Genomic DNA, 19932 nt, shown 5'->3' with positions numbered 1-19932 from the left:
GGCTCGTCTTGAAAGGATAAATTTATTATCAAGAAATCCTGGTATCAATGATACAACGTAACAACCAGAAACAATTAAGTGCGGCGCCGGTTGCTACAAAACTAATAGAGCGCGAAGGCTGCAAGTAACAGACACTTACAGAAACATATAAACAGCTTCAAGTTGATTGTAGACAAAAGATTAACACACAAACAATTTAGAGTTGCTTACAACCAAAAGATTAACATGCGAGGTAAACAATGATACAAAAACCATTCCCTTCAAGAATGCAGCAATATACAGAACAGGTTTGGTTTTATGTCACAACGGGTACTATACCGCACTAACACACAATTCTAAAACCAAAATCACTTATTACAACTACAAACCCTAAGGACACAGGTCTGGAAAACTGGCATGAATAATAACCCTTTTATTCGAAACCTCAATAAACCGAGTAGACCAATGTCGCAGAAACTCTTCCTCACCCAAAAGGGCTAACTCGCCTTCCAAAAAGGTCAAGAGGGGTTGTCTGAAAAAGGAAAGCAAGGGTAACTGCATACGTAGCCTGCGATTCTGCGCTAAAGCCCTGCAGCGATTACGCCGTAGTATATAATCGCCAATTACTACGAATAGTTTGCCTAGGGGTGTGCCAGGGCACTGTTCTCTCAGTTGATACCGTGCAAGCCCCGAACTTGGAGCGGCATGGTGTATGATGCGCCAAAAGCAACGCGCAACATGCAGCTTGAGAAAGTGTGAGCCGTGGATTCTGGTTGACCGCAGTTGGGACAGGAAGAGTTCTGTGTTACTCCCCAGCGAAGTCATCTGTCTTTTGTGAGAAGAATTCGCCACGCTTTTTGCCACTGGATGTTTTTGGCGTCCCACGCATGATCCGAAAAAAAAAACAAGTGTTTTATGTAGTCGTAACCGCTCGCCACTCGTGAACCACTGGCACTTGTCATACATCTACCCGTTTTTCAGCCCAAAGAAAACTTCAGGTGCAATTGAGGCAAAATACATGTAATTAACCGGCACACCGCGCGTTCATTCAGCCAGGAAGACTTTTTGGTCTGGTTTTTACGATAGCAAGCGGGAAAAACTTGCCCCGCAAGAAAAAATGGCGTGTTCCAAACTGCGCAGTAACGCACCCGCACGTGCGGAATGAAAAGCAAACACAAAAAAATCTCCCGATCGCGTTGTTTCAGTCACAGGGCGCGCAAGCACTGCGAAGGCGGGAAATTTGAAACGCGTTGCAGAAACCTCACAAGATGAGGGGGACGGGGCGGCGAAGAGCGTGTTGGGTGACAGCAGTGAGCAGATCACGGCGTCAAAGCCTGTTATGGCGAACCACTGATCTGCACTTTCGACAGATTTCTCGTTGGGTGGAACGGCTTTAATTTTTTTGCAGATGCCTTCGCAGTGTGAATATGATAGCGGAGTATTTTGTTAACACCTCGATTACTTGTTTAAAGTACGCGACAAAATTTGTATCATTGTTACCGCGATGAGGTGGTCTTTCGAATGAGCCAAACTAGTAGCTTGCCTTCATATGGCCCTTTTAACTAGTCACAGTGCCAGACCTTGTAAATGCTTGTATTGTAACTAGGCGATACGTGTTTGACATAAGTATAGCTTCATGTTCCCGAACAACCCCACCACATCAGCGCGCGACTTGTAAAAGAGTCATGTATTGTAACTCGCATTGCTAAAAAAAAGTCTTCGCAAATATTCTGCCTGAATGGAACACTCGCTCGCTTTTGAATCGAATCAGTTTCGTTTTACTTGAAGCTCGGTCCGCTTCTGATATTCTTCACGATAATGTGCATTTTTTCTCTGGACCACATATTATTTTTCTCAAAAACCTTGCAAGTTAACCAGACTTCGAAGGCAAAGCCCAATGAACGATGTCTGTTTGGAGTATAACGACGTATAACGAAGTGTGGTCCTTTGGAGTATAATTTTGGAGTATAACGAAGTATGCATGGTCCTTGCAAGAACGGCTGTTTTTTAATGATTTACCGAACATGCTGGCTGTGCCGCGATACATTTGTATATCGATGTGATTGTACCTTATGCATAAATAAAGTGCGCAATGATGCCCTTATACATTTCCTATCAGCTTCTAGAACAAACAAACACGCCAGGCGATACTCGCCCTTCCTCTTAGTGCGACGTTCTGAGACATGGTGCGGGAACATGCATCAGCGCAAACCACAAACCATAGAATCAACGGCTAAATTTCCTAAAAGCCCTTAACAATGGTCCAAATTACGCTTCGATTATATCCCCAATTTTTGAAATCTCCTAAACACCAGGAGGTGATGTCACTGACATGGGAGCCGTCGACGGCAAGGACCTGTGGACCGTGCTCGTGGACGACCGACCCTCGCCACGCACAGAATTTCTCTACAACATAAACTACCAGTGGAAGATGGCCGCCCTCCGCATCGGCAACCACAAACTTGTGCTCGGAGCTTCACCGCTGGACCGGTACGATGGGTGGTACGTGCATCTCGTGGTCCAACTCGTCTTGCTTCTCGGGCAATATTGTGTCAGCCCGCTCATGAATCAAACGAAGTGAAGCCTTTCATAGAGCTAGGAATAAATATGTAGGGGCTTGAGCTAACTTCTTCCGTCAGCACGAACAGACACGCTCTCTAGGTGTATTACCGGTACGGTTGCGTATTCCTCGGACAACCGGAGATAGTTGTGCGCGAACACCAGAATGTCTGTTGAGCGGAAACAACACAGACATAACAGGCTGGCGAATTGACACGGGAAGAGGAAACAAATTTCTTGTTGAGCAGTAGAAGGCAGAAGATGGGCAACTTGCAGCATGGCTAGGGTGAAACAGCGCACCGAAACAGGTTAACGTCAATGAAAACACGAGCGGTCCTAGTGTTTGTATATTGTTCTGTTATTATCCCGTCTTTGTGCGTTTCTTAACCCCGCAAAAAGTGAAACCCTTCTTTGTTCGTTTCTTAACCACAGAAAAATGGAAAAGCTGGTGAAGAGGTGATACCTCAGTTTAAAAGAGTACTAATACAAAATTTTTGTTTTTCGTATTTTTGCTGATATGTGTGCCTACCAACCCATTACTCATCAAATGAGACTTTAGGCAGTCGGTAGCAGCCGAAATCCTTATTTACTGCCTGATTTATTTGTGTCAGTGAGTTTCAGTTTCGACAAAGCAAACACCGAGGTTTCCGCTATGTCTCAGGGGGGAAAAATAGCGCAGAGACGGGGACTAACGGACGAAAAGACAGTACATTACACGAGGGCGCTCGTGATATCGCCGTACTTGTCGCACGACTGCTGGTATGGACGCGCGTGCGAGTTCGTCTAGACCGACATTGGTTCTCACCATCTCGTGGCGCCGGGCAGAGTGACGTCAGTTCCAAAACCGTGACGTGATGCAAACGTCTGAGCATCCCGCGCCGACCTCAGTCAGCACGTCCGCCACGTCATGGGGGCCTTCAATTCGGCATTTTGCGGCCAGGAGAAGCAGATATATGCTGGTGCCGATTGCGCAAGAGTGCAAGTGAAAGCACTATACTTTGAAAAGTAAGCACAAGGACTGAAAAGATAACAGCCGCCGAAGAAACGCCACAACTCAGTTGCGCTTAGCCTGGTGGTGTTGTCGCCCTACTCCTCAGTGGCAATGTTATAAGTATAAGCGCTTTCCACACTAGATACACAGCAACAACTAGCCCAACAGGTGCCCTGTAAATGCGAAAGGAAATCGGTTCTGAGTTTTGTCGTGCGGGCAAAGCATAAAATGAATTTAAAATATATAAACGGGTAGTGCTGAAACTTGCGGTAGGTATATCCATATACAAAGGAAGCCTTTTCATAGTTATATCAGCTATGAGATTTCGTGTCAGTACTCATTAAAATACAGGGTGGTAGGACGATAACTGGAGAACTAAAATGTTTTACTGAGCGAACCGCTGCTCAATTCGCACTCAAACTTCACACGCAGGTAGCACTTTGTGGCGTATTTTGCGGTCTATAAATAGGGAAGGTCCTTCCATATTTATCTTAAAAAATTAATTAATAAAAACCATTTTCACCTATGGGAAAATGGCGGCCGAGTTGAACGTGCCAGCCAGTGCAAGCTGATCTTGGAACGGCGGCGTCACCTGGGGTATGCAGAGCTACGCGGACGATAGGGATTCACGGCAGGAACAACCCAAATGAGGTAGTAGAGGATCAGAAAACCTCTCGTCGCTAGTTTACTATGATCCCAAAAAGTTGCATAGCAGCTGCTACCAATGACAACAAAATATTCCCACGGTCCATCATCGCCAATAGTTTGTTTCCTCACCTGCTTTTCCATTTTCTGCGGAGCTCTTTGAAGTAACTCTGATTTTCTTATCGTCTGCTGCCCCATTTGGCCCCTTCTGGCCGGCGAAGGAGCGTGAATCCCCATCGTCCATTTCGCTCTGCACACCCCAGTGGCGCTGTCGTTCCATGATCCGCTTGCACTGGCTCGCACGTCCACACCTGCCACCATTTTCCCATTTGCGAAAATGGTTTATATTTACTATCAGCATAAAGGTGTAAGTATCGTCGCTGCAGGCATTGCCAAACAAAATAGGCCACAAAATGCGACCTTCGTGTGAAGTTGGAGCGCGAACATAGCAGAGGTTCGCCCAGGAAAAACGTTTTAGTTATTGCAACAATCATCGTAGCACCCTGCATTTTCGGGACAGGTATCCTAGAGGTATGTAGTGTAGTGAGCAGTTGATATCTCTACTCCCGTTGATGACGTTAATGCGCGTATCCCTGCGGTTGTAATTAGCAGCGGAGTAGTAAACGGAACCTCAAAGCCTGAAAGTTCACTTCGATGTCCCTTGCTGCAAACATTCCTTTGTTCATTTTACAAAAGTTCTAAAGGCCCTCTACTCATGGTACGACATAAGCTATTACATTGCTATCGCGAAACAATAGAACAGAAACAAAAAATAAAGCATTGCATTGGCGTTAACAAAAAGGAAGAAGGCAAAATACCAAGAAGACTAGTTAGGTGCAGAGCGACTAAAACGAATAACACAAGTTATGAACGGCTTCATGCCAACACCAGTTACTAAACCCACCGCGGTGGCTCATGGGATAAGGCGTTGAGCTGCTGAGCCCTTGGTCGCGGGTTCGATTCCCGGCCGCGGGGGCCGCTTTCTGATGGACGAGAAAAACAAAAACGCCCCTGTGTACGAGATTTCGGTGCCCGTTAAAGATCCTCAGGTAGTCAAAATTATTTCGGAGCACTACACTACGGCGTGCCTCATCGCCTGCGTAGCATCGGCGTGTTAAACCCTACAATCAATCAACGTCATTCACTAGTACAACAAAAGCGTGCATAATAACACAGGTAAATGACACCCGTTTGCCCAAAGGACGCAATGAAACTATATTCATTAGACAGGATAATCCATATTGTTCAAAGCATCAGTAAGTTTTAACGAGTTCGGCTGAGTGACAATATGCGATGTTATAATATTCATTACAGTCTATCGCAGTACGAGGTACAAATGATTCGGCAAATGCAAGGGTGCGGCATGTGTTGCGGTGAACTTTGAATTAATACTCCAGACGAGGAAAATAGCTGCGGGGTAAGAGATGAAGTCGCTATGCAGGGACATATATAAGCACAATTTACGCTGTGGTGTTAATACGCGACATGTGAATTGCGACGACGCGATAAAGCTTCAAACTCAGCATGATTTTCTAATGCTGTTGCGCTGGTATAAAGCGAATAATAAGAAAAGCTAAAGCGTACAGCACTGTTTTGCAGGGCTTCCCATCCAGTGGTTAAATATGTGTGATGACGATCCCAAAAGGCTTTAGCATACTTTAATTAAGGCCCATTATTGCCAACTTCCGTAAGTGCGTGGGAGAATGTGTGAAGCGTTGTTTGGGAAAATCAGGAGAACGGGTTGCAGAGGCCAATATATGGTTAGGCTGATTGTTCCATATCACTTTACTGGTTCGGCTTACGTGAAGGTGTTTTAGAGGAAAATTCTTACACAGGGCAGTCGTTTGCCATTTACGATGCTGAATTTGGAGTGGGCGGATTAGTAAAAAACGCTAATTTGGCTAAGTATGTACCAATAATATATTTCAACGTACAAACTATAATTTTCAATAAAGCTTCAATCATCTGCTCCCCATGTGTTTATAGCGGTTAGGTCGCATAGGAGCGGTCATGTTGAGATTGAATTTTACAGCAGATTATACAATAATCACGAAATAGTCTGATGTTATATTTAGGCTAGTCTGGCATATTCTATTTAACGCCATTTGGCCCCTTATTATTACAAATTAGGAAAAGCTAAAGCTCAAGTATACTTCCCTGAGGTACACCATGATGTTACGAGGTCTAGAGACGAGTCGTCGTTGTTAGCTAATGTATATTGCAACTTGTTTGCACGAAAGCCTTTAACTCCTGTGACAACCGCGGGGTCTATGTTCAGAAGTGCAAGCTTGGGGATAAGCGGATGGTGACGGACACGGCCAAACGCTTTATCGAAGTCTAGGATAATTGCGTCTACTTCAATTCCGATGTCGGTAGATGAATGTAAGTCGCGAATGTAGCCAGCCTGTTATGTGCCAAATAAATAACCTGTGCGTAAACCGCATTGATGCCAAAATATGGGTTTATGGTCTTGGAGGTGCTTAATGTTCTAGTATTGTGTGATATTCTGCAGTAGTTTATGTATGCTACTGGATAAAAAATGTGTCCGTAGTTAAGAGGTGAGGGAAGATCCAAGATTATACGAACAGAACAACCTTTCCTACCTTCCGATATTCGGGTATAACGCCTGTTGATAGTGATTGCTGAAATAGGGGGGATAGTTCTGGAAAGTTGTTTTGTGATATATATGTACCAAACCGTTTTATGTACGCCAGTTTTGTTAGGGGGAGTAGAAATGTTGATGTTAGTAAAGAGAGAATATATGCCCGCGTGGGGTATTATTGCTGGCGTAAACGTAGCAGTGCGAATGCGTACGAGGGACTGTGGGTAGAAATTTTCAAGCGTAAACACCAAGGAAAATTTGTTTAGTGGTTCCAAACATTCACTTACAGCTCATATTTCGCCGCTCTGATCAGCGAGGAGGATGTCAGAAATATGTTTGGGATTGATGACACGGCGGTAACCAAGAGGAATATTTGTTAGCATCGATTTTAGGTAGCGTTGTAAAAAAGTTAGGTGCGTGGATTTGAGTAATTTTGAATAATCTCCATCGCATGCCTTGTGCCAATGACAGGATTCAGATAAGGCATTTTTGTAAGCGTGCGTGTATGGTCTTTTTTTCTTGTTGTCTAGGCGGTGAAGCTTTTTGCGAAAATGAAGGAGCAGTATTATCGGATTTTTTGGAGATGGGCGAGATGTGTCGATGTATGAGATTAGTGCGAGCGTTGTTTAATAGTAGATAGTTTCCTAATTCTTTCAGAAAGTCAACAGCAAAAAGTGGTGTTTGGTAGTTATTACGATCAAGTTAGCTTTATTGTAACACCTGAGGAGCTTCTCAATGTACGCCTTTTGATGAGGGGAGGAATAACAGGGAAGGAAGAACAACAAAAAGTGGTGTTTGGTAGTTATTACAATCAAGCTAGCTTTAGGAACTAAACCAGTAGTTTAGGAACTAAACCAGTTAGCAAACGACCAGTTAGCACGTCATGGTCGAATAAACCATTAGGATGAGTAATTTTGGATCATATATCAGGGCTGTCAGCTGGACCTAAATAAAAAAATAAGTGTGTATAACGTCGTGGTTGGCATGTAACTAATTGGCTTACGCTAAAATGAAGACAAGTTACAATAACGCGAAAGAATCAGACTGTGTGCTGCAAGTCGATTGTGTAGATCGCGCTTGTGTAGATCGATTGTGTAGCCGCCAAAATTATTAAATTAGTATGTAAAAACCAATGCGCAAGCTCGCAAGACGACGATGACATCTGCCGTGAACCCGTGAGCAGGGTCAAGGGCGAATGGCCGAAGCAAAACTGCTCAGCGCGACTTTTTTCCAGGTTTGCATGCTCGATATTACATAACAAAAGACACAATCATGGCTTCACGTCATAACCATATATAGTCACATCACTGCACCTATATTTCCACAGACTAACATTCAAAATTATTCGCCTTTTTTCCAAAAACAGTCTCTGAATGGAATTTTCTGCCCCATGATCACCCTATTCTTGTCATGCTGACGTGAAACTGTGCACATAACTCGTTCTTGTCGCTTGGTTCGTTTTTTTGGTCTGTATTTTTGACGCCTGTTATTCACAAGCGTCTTTTGATACGTGAATTCTGTGGCGCAGTGTATGGACACTAGATTTTCAAGTGCCTTTTTCTCTCCTGCATACGCCGTATTTTATCTTCACTTGGTGATAAGTAAAAATACATAAGCAATGTGATGTCACTTTCTACGACCCGCCACACGCCACCTACATGGCGGCTCATCTTAGCGTTGTAATTGTGCTTACATTGTGTTATATGTGTTTAAAAAAAAACAGGTTTCATCGGCGTCTAACGTATCTTAGTGTTTATTGTGCCTACATTGTGTTATAGGTTTTTTAGGAAATCAGGTTTCTCCGGCGTCTAACATGTGGTCGTATAGGCCTACAAGTAAACATTCGAGTGATTTCGATGAGCCCTTGCGTGTACGACCAATTTCCGTCATCGGAAAGTACGAGATGCGGCGTCATTGCCCACGTGTTTATTTCGTTATTCATGTCATGGTTTCCAGCAGTCCTCATGGCTGATGTCTTTTAAGTGCGATGCACTTCTTAAGCGACCCTGAACCTGCGTCCACCGGCGGTGTCCGCATAGCATACCCACGTGGGGGATTGGCCAGGAAACTCCTCGTCTTCCTTGGCAACGGGGGGAGATGGGCGCGCGCTGCCTGGCCGCTGACATGGCACATACCCACGTGGGGGATTGGCCAGGAATCGGGCGTGAGAAGGGCTTATGCACCCGCTTAAAGGAGTACTGACACGAAATTTCAAAGCTGAGATCCGCTCTAGCAATCAAGTATAACGACAACACAAATAGGTGTCTGTGAATAAATGCATCTTTCTTTCTTTGTAGTTGTGTGTGTGTGTGTGTGATCTCTCTTTCGCGAACATTACCGAACCGCGCAAATTCAACTCGTGCATTCGCACTTTCACATTCTTCCCCTCGGGGAAATGCGGGGAATTTTTTTCCTTTGCAGCGGGAACTATTTTCGCTTATACGTAGTGCATTTTAGCCAGAAAAAACCTTGCCACCGTGTCTGCAAAATTAGAAAAGATGTAAAGCTGCTGCACACAGGCATAAAATCTTATCTAATCAATATATCAGACACATTGGGCATAACAGTTTTTGAGGTGTCGTGCAAAAAATACTTTGAACAATACTTTCGTGCTCTGTTTATGTCGTTGGATTTTCCCAGTTTTTGATTTATTTTGGGTTTGAATCGCAATACCCGCCAAACCACGTCAACAATTATTATTAGTTCAAAAAATCCGTATCCTCTCTGAGAGGCATTACACAGTTAGAGATGATGTGCTGAGTGCATAGTTTTTGCTCGAGCTCTCACACCCGTCTCATAATTACAGCCTTCAGTGGCTCAATTTGTTGTCTGGGGTGGTTCGATAGACGGTCGTAATTGTTCAAACACCGATAGAAGATCGACTTTACCCACCCGTATCAGTCTGGAACCGGAAACATAAAATACTGCGGGATGATATGTTTCCGCGTTTAGGCTAACTTGGACTGATAGTACGATACGAACCATTATTTCGTGATCGGCATATCAGCATGAGACATTTATGATACTGCGTTGCCATTTTTCTTAAGAACTAATTACTCGGGGAAGAGGGTTACATACCAAGCGGATGAACGCCGTGAGAAATTTTAACTCCGAAGAGTCGGAGCAGTAATATTGTCGACATCCAATGATGTAACTGCCAGTATGCTTCAAGCGATCAATATTTCCAACCCAAATTTTCAATTTTACAAGAAAAGAGCGATATTTATGTCGGCTTAAGAAGCTCGAAGGTTTAAAGGAAACAATCACCAGCGGACCGGGCGTGGCGGTTGTTTTTCTAAGGCACCATTGCGTATTACGTCTCGGATATAGACGCATCCGTATCTCCGGTTATTGGCTACGCATCTCATAAGAGATGCGTAGCCAAAGAGTGAAGGTGGGACCGTTACTTCCTTTACCACAAACCTTTGCTGAATGATATTCACCTACCAGATTTAACTGTTGCATTTATTCACACTGTACAAATCATCGACGTTCACAATACTTTTTATAGAACCTAATCTTGTATTTTTGCCAAAAAAACACTCGTCTCTCGGCGCTCTTTGCCCTTAGTCGGCCTTGCGCCATAAAAACCTAACCATCATCATCATAAAAAAACACTCGTCGCTTGCAAGCTCGTCTCAATGTTAACCCTCCTCCACTATCTACAGAGCGGATTAGCGCGGAATTTTTTACAGTAGACCATGTATGCCGGCAACCCTGCATAGTCTCTTTGTGTTTGCGCTTACCGACGTACTTTGGTTTCACTCATAACTAACCAAACCTACTACTTTAACCCGCATTTGCTTGTATGTGACCTATCAGGTACGAGGCGCGAGATGCCGGTGGTGTCGCTTCTTCGGAGGCCCGGCGTGAGACAGCGAATCCAGACAACTCGGTGCACCGGGTTCTGTGGGAGATGGGCCGCGCCACTTCGCGCAAGGACGCGCCGCTCATGCCGCCCATAGACTGCGGGGAGCGGCCCTCGGAGTCCTCATCGGACACCGCCTGCGAGCCCAGAAAGAAGCCGTGCCTGTTTGACCTGGCGACGGACCCGTGCGAGTACAGGAACATCGCTGCAGAGCAGAAAAAGGTGAGGGCAATGTTGCGATCACTAGTGCCAATTAGGTTCGGGCACTACAGACCGACAGACTCACGTACGGATGGACAGACAGACAGACAGACAGACAGACAGACAGACAGACAGACAGACAGACAGACAGATAGACTAAGAGAGAGAGAGACAGACGGCTGTACAGACAGACAGACGGAAATTGAGACGGTCGGACGGAGACACAGACAGACAGACAGACAGGCAGACGGACAGACAGACAGACGAACAGGCAGCCAGACGGTTGGGTGAACAGACAGAAGGACAGATATCAACACACAGACAGACCGACAGACGGACGGGCAGACCGGCACACGGCTAGACGGACAGACAGATGGACAGATAACAGATCACAGGGACATGCAGACAGGCAGAGACAGGCAGAATGACAGGCACACAAATAGAAAGAGGTACAGACCGAAGGATGAACAGACAGACAGAGATGGATGGACGGACGGACCGGCTACAGACAGACAGACAGACAGACGGACAGAGATTGGCAAATAGAAAGAGAGACACGCATACATACAGACAGAGATAGTCGGACGAAGCTACAGACAGACAGCTACAGACACATAAAAACTGAGAAACGCAGTGGCAGGCAGATGACAGACCGGCCAGAGAGATAGACGGACTGGCAGACAGACTCCGACGGAGACAAACAGACAGACAGACAAACAGACAGACAGACAGACAGACAGACGGTCGGACGGACACACATACTTACATAAAAATTGTCAGACAAATATGCAGACAGGCAGACAGAAAGGCAGACAGGCGGTCAGACAGACACGCGAAGACAGACATATCGAAAGGCAGAAAGACAGACAGGGACAAAGAGATTGACAGGAAGACAGATAGCCATACAGTAAGAAAGACAGACAGAGACCGACGAGGGCAGACAGAGACTGACAAGTAGAAAGGTAGACAGAGAGATAGGGAAGGACGGATATAAGGACTGGGAGACAGACAGACCGGCAGAAAGACGGACGGACGGACGGACGGACGGACGGACGGACAGACAGACTGACAGACAGACAGACAGACAGACAGACAGACAGACAGACAGACAGACAGACAGACAGACAGACAGACAGAGAGAAAGAGCAAAAGAGAGATAAACGTAAGTGATCAATTGCTGACTATTTAAAACCTGTTTCAGGGGCTTAAAGGGACACTGAAGTGATATGTAAACATTGCGGAATTACTTGCCCAAATTGTAGTCCGGAGTCCGCAGGCCACGTTTCGACCACCCTGGGCGCGTTTACGCGATTTTATTTAGTAGAAAAATTAATTCGAAAATGCGGTCTTCCTCTCTTTACGCTCGCCCATTTTCTGCGGCGTTTTCGTGTGACGTCGCGAGGCGCCGAGCTCGCAATTGGCTGCGCTACTAAACGTCTCCCCGGACTCAGACAGAGTCAGTCGGACCAGCGTTTCGTCCGCCGACCGCCGACGGGTCGTCGCAATTCGTTCGCTCAGTTGAAACGAAGACAGGGCACGTTTGTGAATGGAAGAATGTGCCTTTGTTTACTTGGTTAGTTTGTACACTGTATCCAGCTCCAAGTCAAGGTCGCTTCACACAAGCGCTGCACAAGCGCACATGCGACGCTTCGCTGACTGGTACGCCACTAGGAAAATATAAGGCCTCTTGAAGGCGGGAGAATAGTCAGCGAAGTCAATATAGGTACTAAGGAAATAAAATCAACTGATATTTATCGGAAAGCGTAAACCTAGGGTGCAGGAAGCACTTTTTTGCGCTGGGCGAACAAGCAGAGCGGTCAGCAGCACCACTACGCATCTGCGAACGCTTTTCCGTCTACGAAATGCAATTGCTAGACGTGAGCTATTGTGGAAACTCGGGAGACGCTTACTGCACGAGCGCAATACAACAAATAGTCACCTAAGCTGCTTGAAATGCCAAAACTACATAAAAGTGCAAACTCGTTATACAATATATACCCTATATTACCAAAGGTTGCGGATCCCGCCCCACGGCCGAGTTGTCTGGGGTGCTAGGTGTGCAACCGCAAGTATTTTGCAAGTCACAAGTTCGAATCCCCTCGGGTACGTGCTTTTTTTTGTAGGTTAAGTTTTTCGTTTTCCGCCGATGTTTTCTATAGTGCGTTCACCTTTTCTTGGGCCGCAACGTTCATGGCTCCACGAACTAGTTCTCAAAACGCGCGCAGGCTGGCACTGGCGCGCTAGCGAGTTCTCGTTGGCGTGCTGTTGCCATAAGCACCGACTCTTGCAGGCAGTGGGCACAGGCCAGAATGAACAGACCCTTGGCCTCGTGCGAACACGCTTTTTACGATACAGGCATGTGGGAGGCAAGCTCCAAATATGGGGGAAAAGCGCATGACATTTGGTAGTCTACGGGTACGCGGAGGGCGTTCATGCAGTGCGTAGGTCTCGACTAGTGAATGCTACGATTCCAAGCCGTCCTGAGAGGCTTATCTTTATGCATTTTTACAGCTGACAACATGGCAGAAGCGCGGTAGGATGATTACTGAGTTATTGAGAATGCCCATCCAACAACGCCACCGGTTGTATTTTACAGAACCGAAACCGAAACCGAAACTTGTTTGGTTGCTCACCTTGGGCATCGTCCAATCACGGTGCCCGCTCCTCTCAACGTCACAGCTTTAGTTGGTGCGGCCGCCGCAAACCGCGCATGGTTGTTTTTCTTCTTTCGCGAATTGTAAAATAATTACCGATTTGTCAACCGGATAAACGATGAAAAGTGTGCTAATTTGAGCCAGTCTACGCAGTGCAAGCAAAAACGGGAGCTTGACAAATTCACTTCAGCGTCCCTTTAACTGCTTTAGGAATACCTGGTAATGAAATCACAGCGCCCCATTGCATTATTTCTATGGTACTCCGAGATATTTCGGGTAAAACACCGGCAGTTATGATTGATGCTCGGGGAAGTTTGAAATATTCTCCGTGCCCCTCTACATCAATTTTCTAGTTAAACGCTGGTATTCTCGACGAGTAACTTTTTGTTCTTTCTTTCTCTTTATTTTTTTGCTAAAGTCCATAGTAAACAGTGGTTTCCTGAACCCAAATGGTTATCATGGTTTTCCATCATAAGGAATCTATTCAAACGATGACTGGACTCTATTGTGATTTATTTACCTTCTGCGCGCCACGCCTACGTCCCTCCCTTATAATTAACAGCCTCAGTGTAAGAGCATCAACAGATGGGGAAGTTTGCCGTGTTATTGGTGCATGCCTGAGTATCGATGGGTCCTGTGCTCATGACAAAAACTCTCTACGGCTGCCCTGGTATGGTATGAATGCGACCACAATCCTCTTCATCTTGCCCTGCAGGATTTGGCGCGCCTTTTCTACCGGCTACAGGAGCTACAGGCCAGCGGCAAACCGCCGCTCAACAAGCTTGCGTCAGCAGCTGCCAACCCAGCACTCCACTGCAACGTCTGGGTGCCGTACATGGACGGAGAAATGGTCGCTCTCGGACGGAGGGCAAGGCGACTTTCAATGAAGCGCCGGAGACTGGGGGCCTCTCCTTACCGAGAGGGGTATGCACGAAGTGGCCGTAGGATCTCAGATTACAACCCTTAAAAATAAATCTACAATAGTTTGTCCAATGACAATTGTGAACGAACTATTCAGTTGCGTTTAGAAAGAAGTCATTCGTTAATGAATCACTCCTGCTGTAAAATGCGTTTTACGGGACTGGATATAAAACACGTGTTATGACACGGCGTGCACGTACTGCGTGTTTTTGTGTGTTAAATTATTCATTTATTTACTCACATACATGTCAGCCCGAGGGCACTACACTAAGGTGTAAAAACAAATGTTCACACGCACAATGCGCCAACAACAGAAAGGAAGGAATAAAGAATAACAAGAGACACGTAAATAAAAACGGACAAAAACATACAAACGCCTGCAAAAAATTAGCAGCGGCTTAGCTCGGCTATGCCAGGGTAGACGTAGCGTGAGCTAAGGTTCAGCTGTTTATTCATAGGTTTTCTTGTTGTCAAGGATTAGCTGATTATGCTTACTGCGGCTAAAACGATTTCCAATCTAAACAATTTAATCCAATCCAGTCCAATCCAATCCAATCCAATCCCGTCCCGTCCCGTCCAGTCCAGTCCAGTCCAGTCCAGTCCAGTCCAGTCCAGTCCAGTCACTGCTCCTCGCGCATGCGGAGCACGGCTCTCCAGGAGCCACGCGAAACGGCTATCAAGCGGCTCCTGCGCAGCGTCAGACTTAGCTACTGCGCAACGGAGGCGCACAGCTAGCCACGCGCCGGCGCCAGTGCGTCTGCCGCGGCTATGAGGTCACTCCTCTGGAATGCGCAGAGCGGTGAATGTGCAGACCAAATTCTCTACACACCCATGCTCTAACTGGCTTGGGTTTCAATCCAGCACAATGCGATTTAATCCAATCCAATCCAGGCCAGTCCAATCCAAGCGAGTGCAAGCCAATCCAATCCAATCCAATCCTATCCCATTCGTTCCAAACCAATCCAATGCTCCTCGCGCTTGCCCAGAACGGCCCTTCCTGGCGCACGCAAAACTGCTGAACCTCGGCCAGTGTAACTTACGCAACAAAAGCAACAATGCCTAGGATTTAAAGGGAAGCTGAAGCGCTTTCCAAAAAAATTGAGTTAGATTAACAGTTATATAGTTTCTTGCACGCTGATTCCGAATATCACATTGAAATTTATCGTACATGAGTCCAAGTGGCATTTATCTTGCAAAAAGCGCGGCCCCGTTTGAAAGACGCGCGCTTTTTGTCTTTTGACGCCCCTGACTGGTTGCGCCCGTCATGACGTCAAAGGAGGACACCCTTCGGCCGCGCGGGTTGTCGGAAGCATTGCGAATGATCGCACGGTTGCCTTTGCGGCAATTTAGCTTGCAGTTTAATTTTCGCACATGACTGGAAGTTCGTTTTATATATTTCCCGAGCTGTTGGTTCGATTATCTTGGAGCTTAAATTTGCTTTACACGACAGAGAACCCCAAAGCAGTGACTGTGACGTCGACAAGTGGGTTCCATCAAAATATTTTTGAATTAGGCAACCAGCATAGGGGGATTTTATACCTTATGTTAATATTAGGTACTGCCTTAACTGTTTCTTATTATACACAGAACCATTTATGCCGAAGATTAATGGGCGTTTTATAAACAATCTACGAGCGAAAAGCACGTACAGGTCCGCGCAGAAGTAAACGGAGCACGGGAGCGGTGGCCGAACTGCATCGCTGCGCCGCGTATGGGCGCCGACGGGAACCGAGGAGCGCCGGTCGAAGAGTGTGTTCGCACTGCCCCCACCGCCCTATCTGATATGTTTAATCGCCGCTCTGCTGGCGTGTCATGCTCGGCGAGACGGTCTTCAAAAGGCAGCGCTGTGCTATAGAGGGGCGCTGGTTGCATTGCCGCTCGCAGGCATCAGCGGCGACCGGATCCGCTGCTCATGAGCTGGACGAAGCTGCGCGCGGCCGCAAACGTGCCTTGTTACGCGCTGTAAAAGGCGGCATAAAATTGTAGGCCGCTGCGGTTTGGCATAGCATGTGATAGCGATATAATTAAATGTAATCCGGCAACACAATTGCCATGTACAATATAGAAAGCACGTTCACAGACATTTTCCTTGTCCGGAAAAAAAAATCTCCCTTACAAGATTTCTTTAATTTTGGGTTTATCTAAAGTTATTGCTGCCGGTCAGTCGTTGTGTGTTCTGAAGAAAAAAAAAGAAAATGTCCATGCGGTGGAAATTCTGCATTAGATAACACCGTAAAGAATAGGTACAGATTGTAAAGATTGTAAAGATTGTAAAGAATAGGTACAATCGCTGCCTGAAATTACAGCGGGCCTCATACGGCGCATATTTTGTTGTCGCATTAATCCTAGCTCTCATTGACGAGGATAGCCGTCATAAGATTTTGTACAAATTAACCGATTAACAGTATGGTAGCCACCGGCCATGACGACTAAACTCGTCATCGGTCATTTTGGGGCCCTGACGGCGCTTTTTGCAAAAAATTGAGGCCATGCGGTGAAGCCAACTTTCAATTCAATGCGTAGTTTTATTTAAACCTGCAACACTTCCTTAAATATAATAAGGTGATCCTTAAAAATAACAACGTCGGTTTTAATGCGACAACAAAATAGGCGCCGTATGAGGCCCGCTGTAATAGCGCGCAACGATTTTACCTACTCGTTACGGTTTTCTCCAATACAAAATTTCCACCGCGTGGACATTTTTTTCATTTTGCTTTCTTCATAACACACCAGGACTAACCGGCTGCAATAACTTGGGACAAACCCAAAATTAAACAAGAAATTTTGTAAGCGAAAATTTTTTTTTTCAAACAAGGAAAATGTCTGTGAATGTGCTTTCTATATTGTACATAGCAATTTTGTTGCCGGCTTACAATTAATTATATCGCAATGACATGCTATGCCAAACCGCAGCGGCCTCCAATTTTATGCCGCCCTTTACGGCGCGCAACAAGGCACGTTTGCGGGCGCGCGCAGCTTCGTCCAGCTCATGAGCAAGGGATTCGGTCGCCGCTGATGCCTGTGAGCGCCAATGCAACCAGCGCCACTCTATAGCCCAGCGCTACCTTTTGAAGACCGTCTCGCCGAGCATGACACGCCAGCAGAGCGGCGATTAAACATATCAGATAGGGCGGCGGGGGCAGTGCGAACACACTCTTTGACCGGCGCTCCATGGTTCCCGTCGGCGCCCATACGCGGCGCAGCGATGCAGTTCGGCCACCGCTCCCGTGCTCCGTTTACTTCTGCGTGGACCTGTACGTGCACTGCGCGAAAAAATAGCGTTCATGCGCTGTAAACGTTTAGGCGAGACACATCTTGCCGGTACACGCATAAACCAACAAGCAGACTCTGCTTCCGCATTTCCTTTGTTCGTCGTCGCCCACCCTAGCCCCGTTACTCATCCCCGTACACAGACTCACACGCGCGCGAGATTTTGGCAGCGGCGCTACGGCGCCTCCGCGATTGCTAGCTGCACTTCGATGAGTGGCGTCTTACTGCTTCACATGCATTTATTCTGAAAACATTGCTCAGCATTATTGGCTGTATTAGGGCTTGATTTTCGCTTGTGCGTTGCGCATTCTGCTACAATATTACGGCCACCTCGTTATAATTAACAGACCAGTCGGACAAGGCAGTTACGTTGTAGTTACGTTACTTTAGGTAACAATCACCAAACGTTTGTGATAATGAATCGTTGGCCTGTTTCAGCATTTCTAGATTTAAGCATTTACCGCGCTAGTCGGAGAGAGGCCGTATATTTACTCTTCGCTCCTAATTTTTTTAGTATCATCATTATATATATCACCGACTATCACTGGAGCACACTTGAGGTTCAGTGACAACAAGTGCTTGCCAGGTTATAATATGCAGCCACACGGAATCTTGGGCAAAAAATTAGGCCCCCGCAGTCAACACAAATTATGGCATGGTGGTGGTTCGGAGTGGTGTTTTTTTTAATTCCAGACAAACATCACCTTATCGTGACATGTATACTTGCAAAATAAGTAATCTGGTTGTCTTGGTTTTTTTACTTTGTAGGAATACTGTTTACCTCTTAGCCGGGAGAGAACTTCTATCAGGATTGGCCCCTTGTTTTAGTTTCGCCAAAACATTGTTTTTTTGAACACTGTCCTGAGCCCATAGGGAAAGAAAACCGACGCGTTTAACGAAACAAGTATTTCCTGAACAAATGTGACTTGGTTTCTGGAATGGAACGAAACAACCCCGGCCAAAGTACAGCAGTATTCCCCATCCTTGCTAGATCTAGAATCTAATGTGAACATTCACGTCCGTCGCATAAAAAAAAAAAACGCATTGGAGCGGTTTACAAAGTATTTAACGTAGTGTAGTATATTCTCTGTCATCAAGCACAGCCACCTCGGCTGTCGCTTCCGTATATTATCAAGCATCCCCGCGTGGCATTATTCTGCTTAGGAATACGGCATGATAACGTATGCCTCGTTTGGCGTTCGTGCATACTTTTTGAACACGAAAATTGTACAAATGAGTGCTATCAACCCCAACAACGACAAGTATCATTCACAAGGAAACACGGCGAAAAGAGCATGGCCGAGGCGGCCGATCCGGCCGTAAGTCCAGGTATGACGTTTTTCAGCCGGTTTTCGCCCGCGCTCTTCGGTCTTCCGGCATCGCGCGGCGCGATGGGGGCGGGGCTTCGGGCCACTTTTGTTTGCTCATTGCGCCGCTTCTATTGCATGTATTGCGAAAATACTTCGTACACATGAACTATTCAATGTGTACTTGCTGCTAATCAACTTTTCTTTTAATTCTAAAACCGCTTCACCTTCCCTTTAAAGTAACAGACATATGCAGAACTATGCATAAAATAACTCACGGATAAAATAAAAGCAGTTGGCAATAAACAGACGCGTGCGCAAGGAAGAATACCAAATATAGCATTGAAGATGATTAATCAAACCCATAAGTCATTCGTTGTCGCTTGCAACTTGAATGGTTTCCCGTGGAAGCTTGTTTCAAGGTTTTATAGTGTGGGGAAAAATTAATTCATAGCAGCCGTTGTACGAGCGGGCATTTCTCTTATCTTGAGCGTGTCGCCAGGCTGACGGGAGATTTATGTGTGCAGCACCAGATAAGTATCTTTGTTCAGTGGTGTTCGGTTGAAGTATGTGTCTCAAAAATGTAATTAAAAAAAAAGGCGTTCTACGTCTATGCAAGTTGCTGCTATTTGTGTGTTTCTTGGCACGAATACTGTCAACTGGCGCAATCCAAGGTCCATTTGCAGTTGCCCCAGCTGGATTCAACAAAGGATGCCCTCTTCGCTCTACTTTGGCGAGCCACATACCCTCTTTTGAACTTCAGCGCAATGCCCTACCAATCGGTCCCGTGCGTTCGTATTCAATGCGCAATGACCACTCCGCTTTGCAGTGGGAAAGGCCGGATGAATGCGGTCAGTTGATCGGATGTTTCTGGGGCTCAGCCAGGCGCCGCTTTCTCTCCACTGCTGCCGCCGCCACCTTCGTCACTGGCGTAG

The 19932-nt window shown here is 46.1% G+C and overlaps 1 protein-coding gene across 1 annotated transcript in view; it reads left to right on the top strand.

Annotated features, from left to right (window-relative positions):
* Positions 1 to 14470, top strand: part of LOC144163886 (arylsulfatase B-like) — a 52632-nt gene extending 38162 nt beyond the window's left edge. Inside the window, exons 8-10 of the mRNA XM_077694556.1 lie at positions 2295 to 2481; positions 10599 to 10866; positions 14215 to 14470. Of these exons, the coding sequence (XP_077550682.1) occupies positions 2295 to 2481; positions 10599 to 10866; positions 14215 to 14466 (707 nt within the window). The 3' untranslated portion in view covers positions 14467 to 14470. The remainder of the gene's footprint in view (positions 1 to 2294; positions 2482 to 10598; positions 10867 to 14214) is intronic.
* The last annotated feature ends 5462 nt before the right edge of the window (positions 14471 to 19932 follow it).

The sequence above is a fragment of the Haemaphysalis longicornis genome, unplaced genomic scaffold (assembly GCF_048455015.1).
Source record: "Haemaphysalis longicornis isolate Haplotype H1 unplaced genomic scaffold, Haemaphysalis longicornis Haplotype H1 scaffold_13, whole genome shotgun sequence".
Classification (NCBI taxonomy): domain Eukaryota; kingdom Metazoa; phylum Arthropoda; class Arachnida; order Ixodida; family Ixodidae; genus Haemaphysalis; species Haemaphysalis longicornis.
This window is presented reverse-complemented; position numbering and strand designations above follow the sequence as displayed.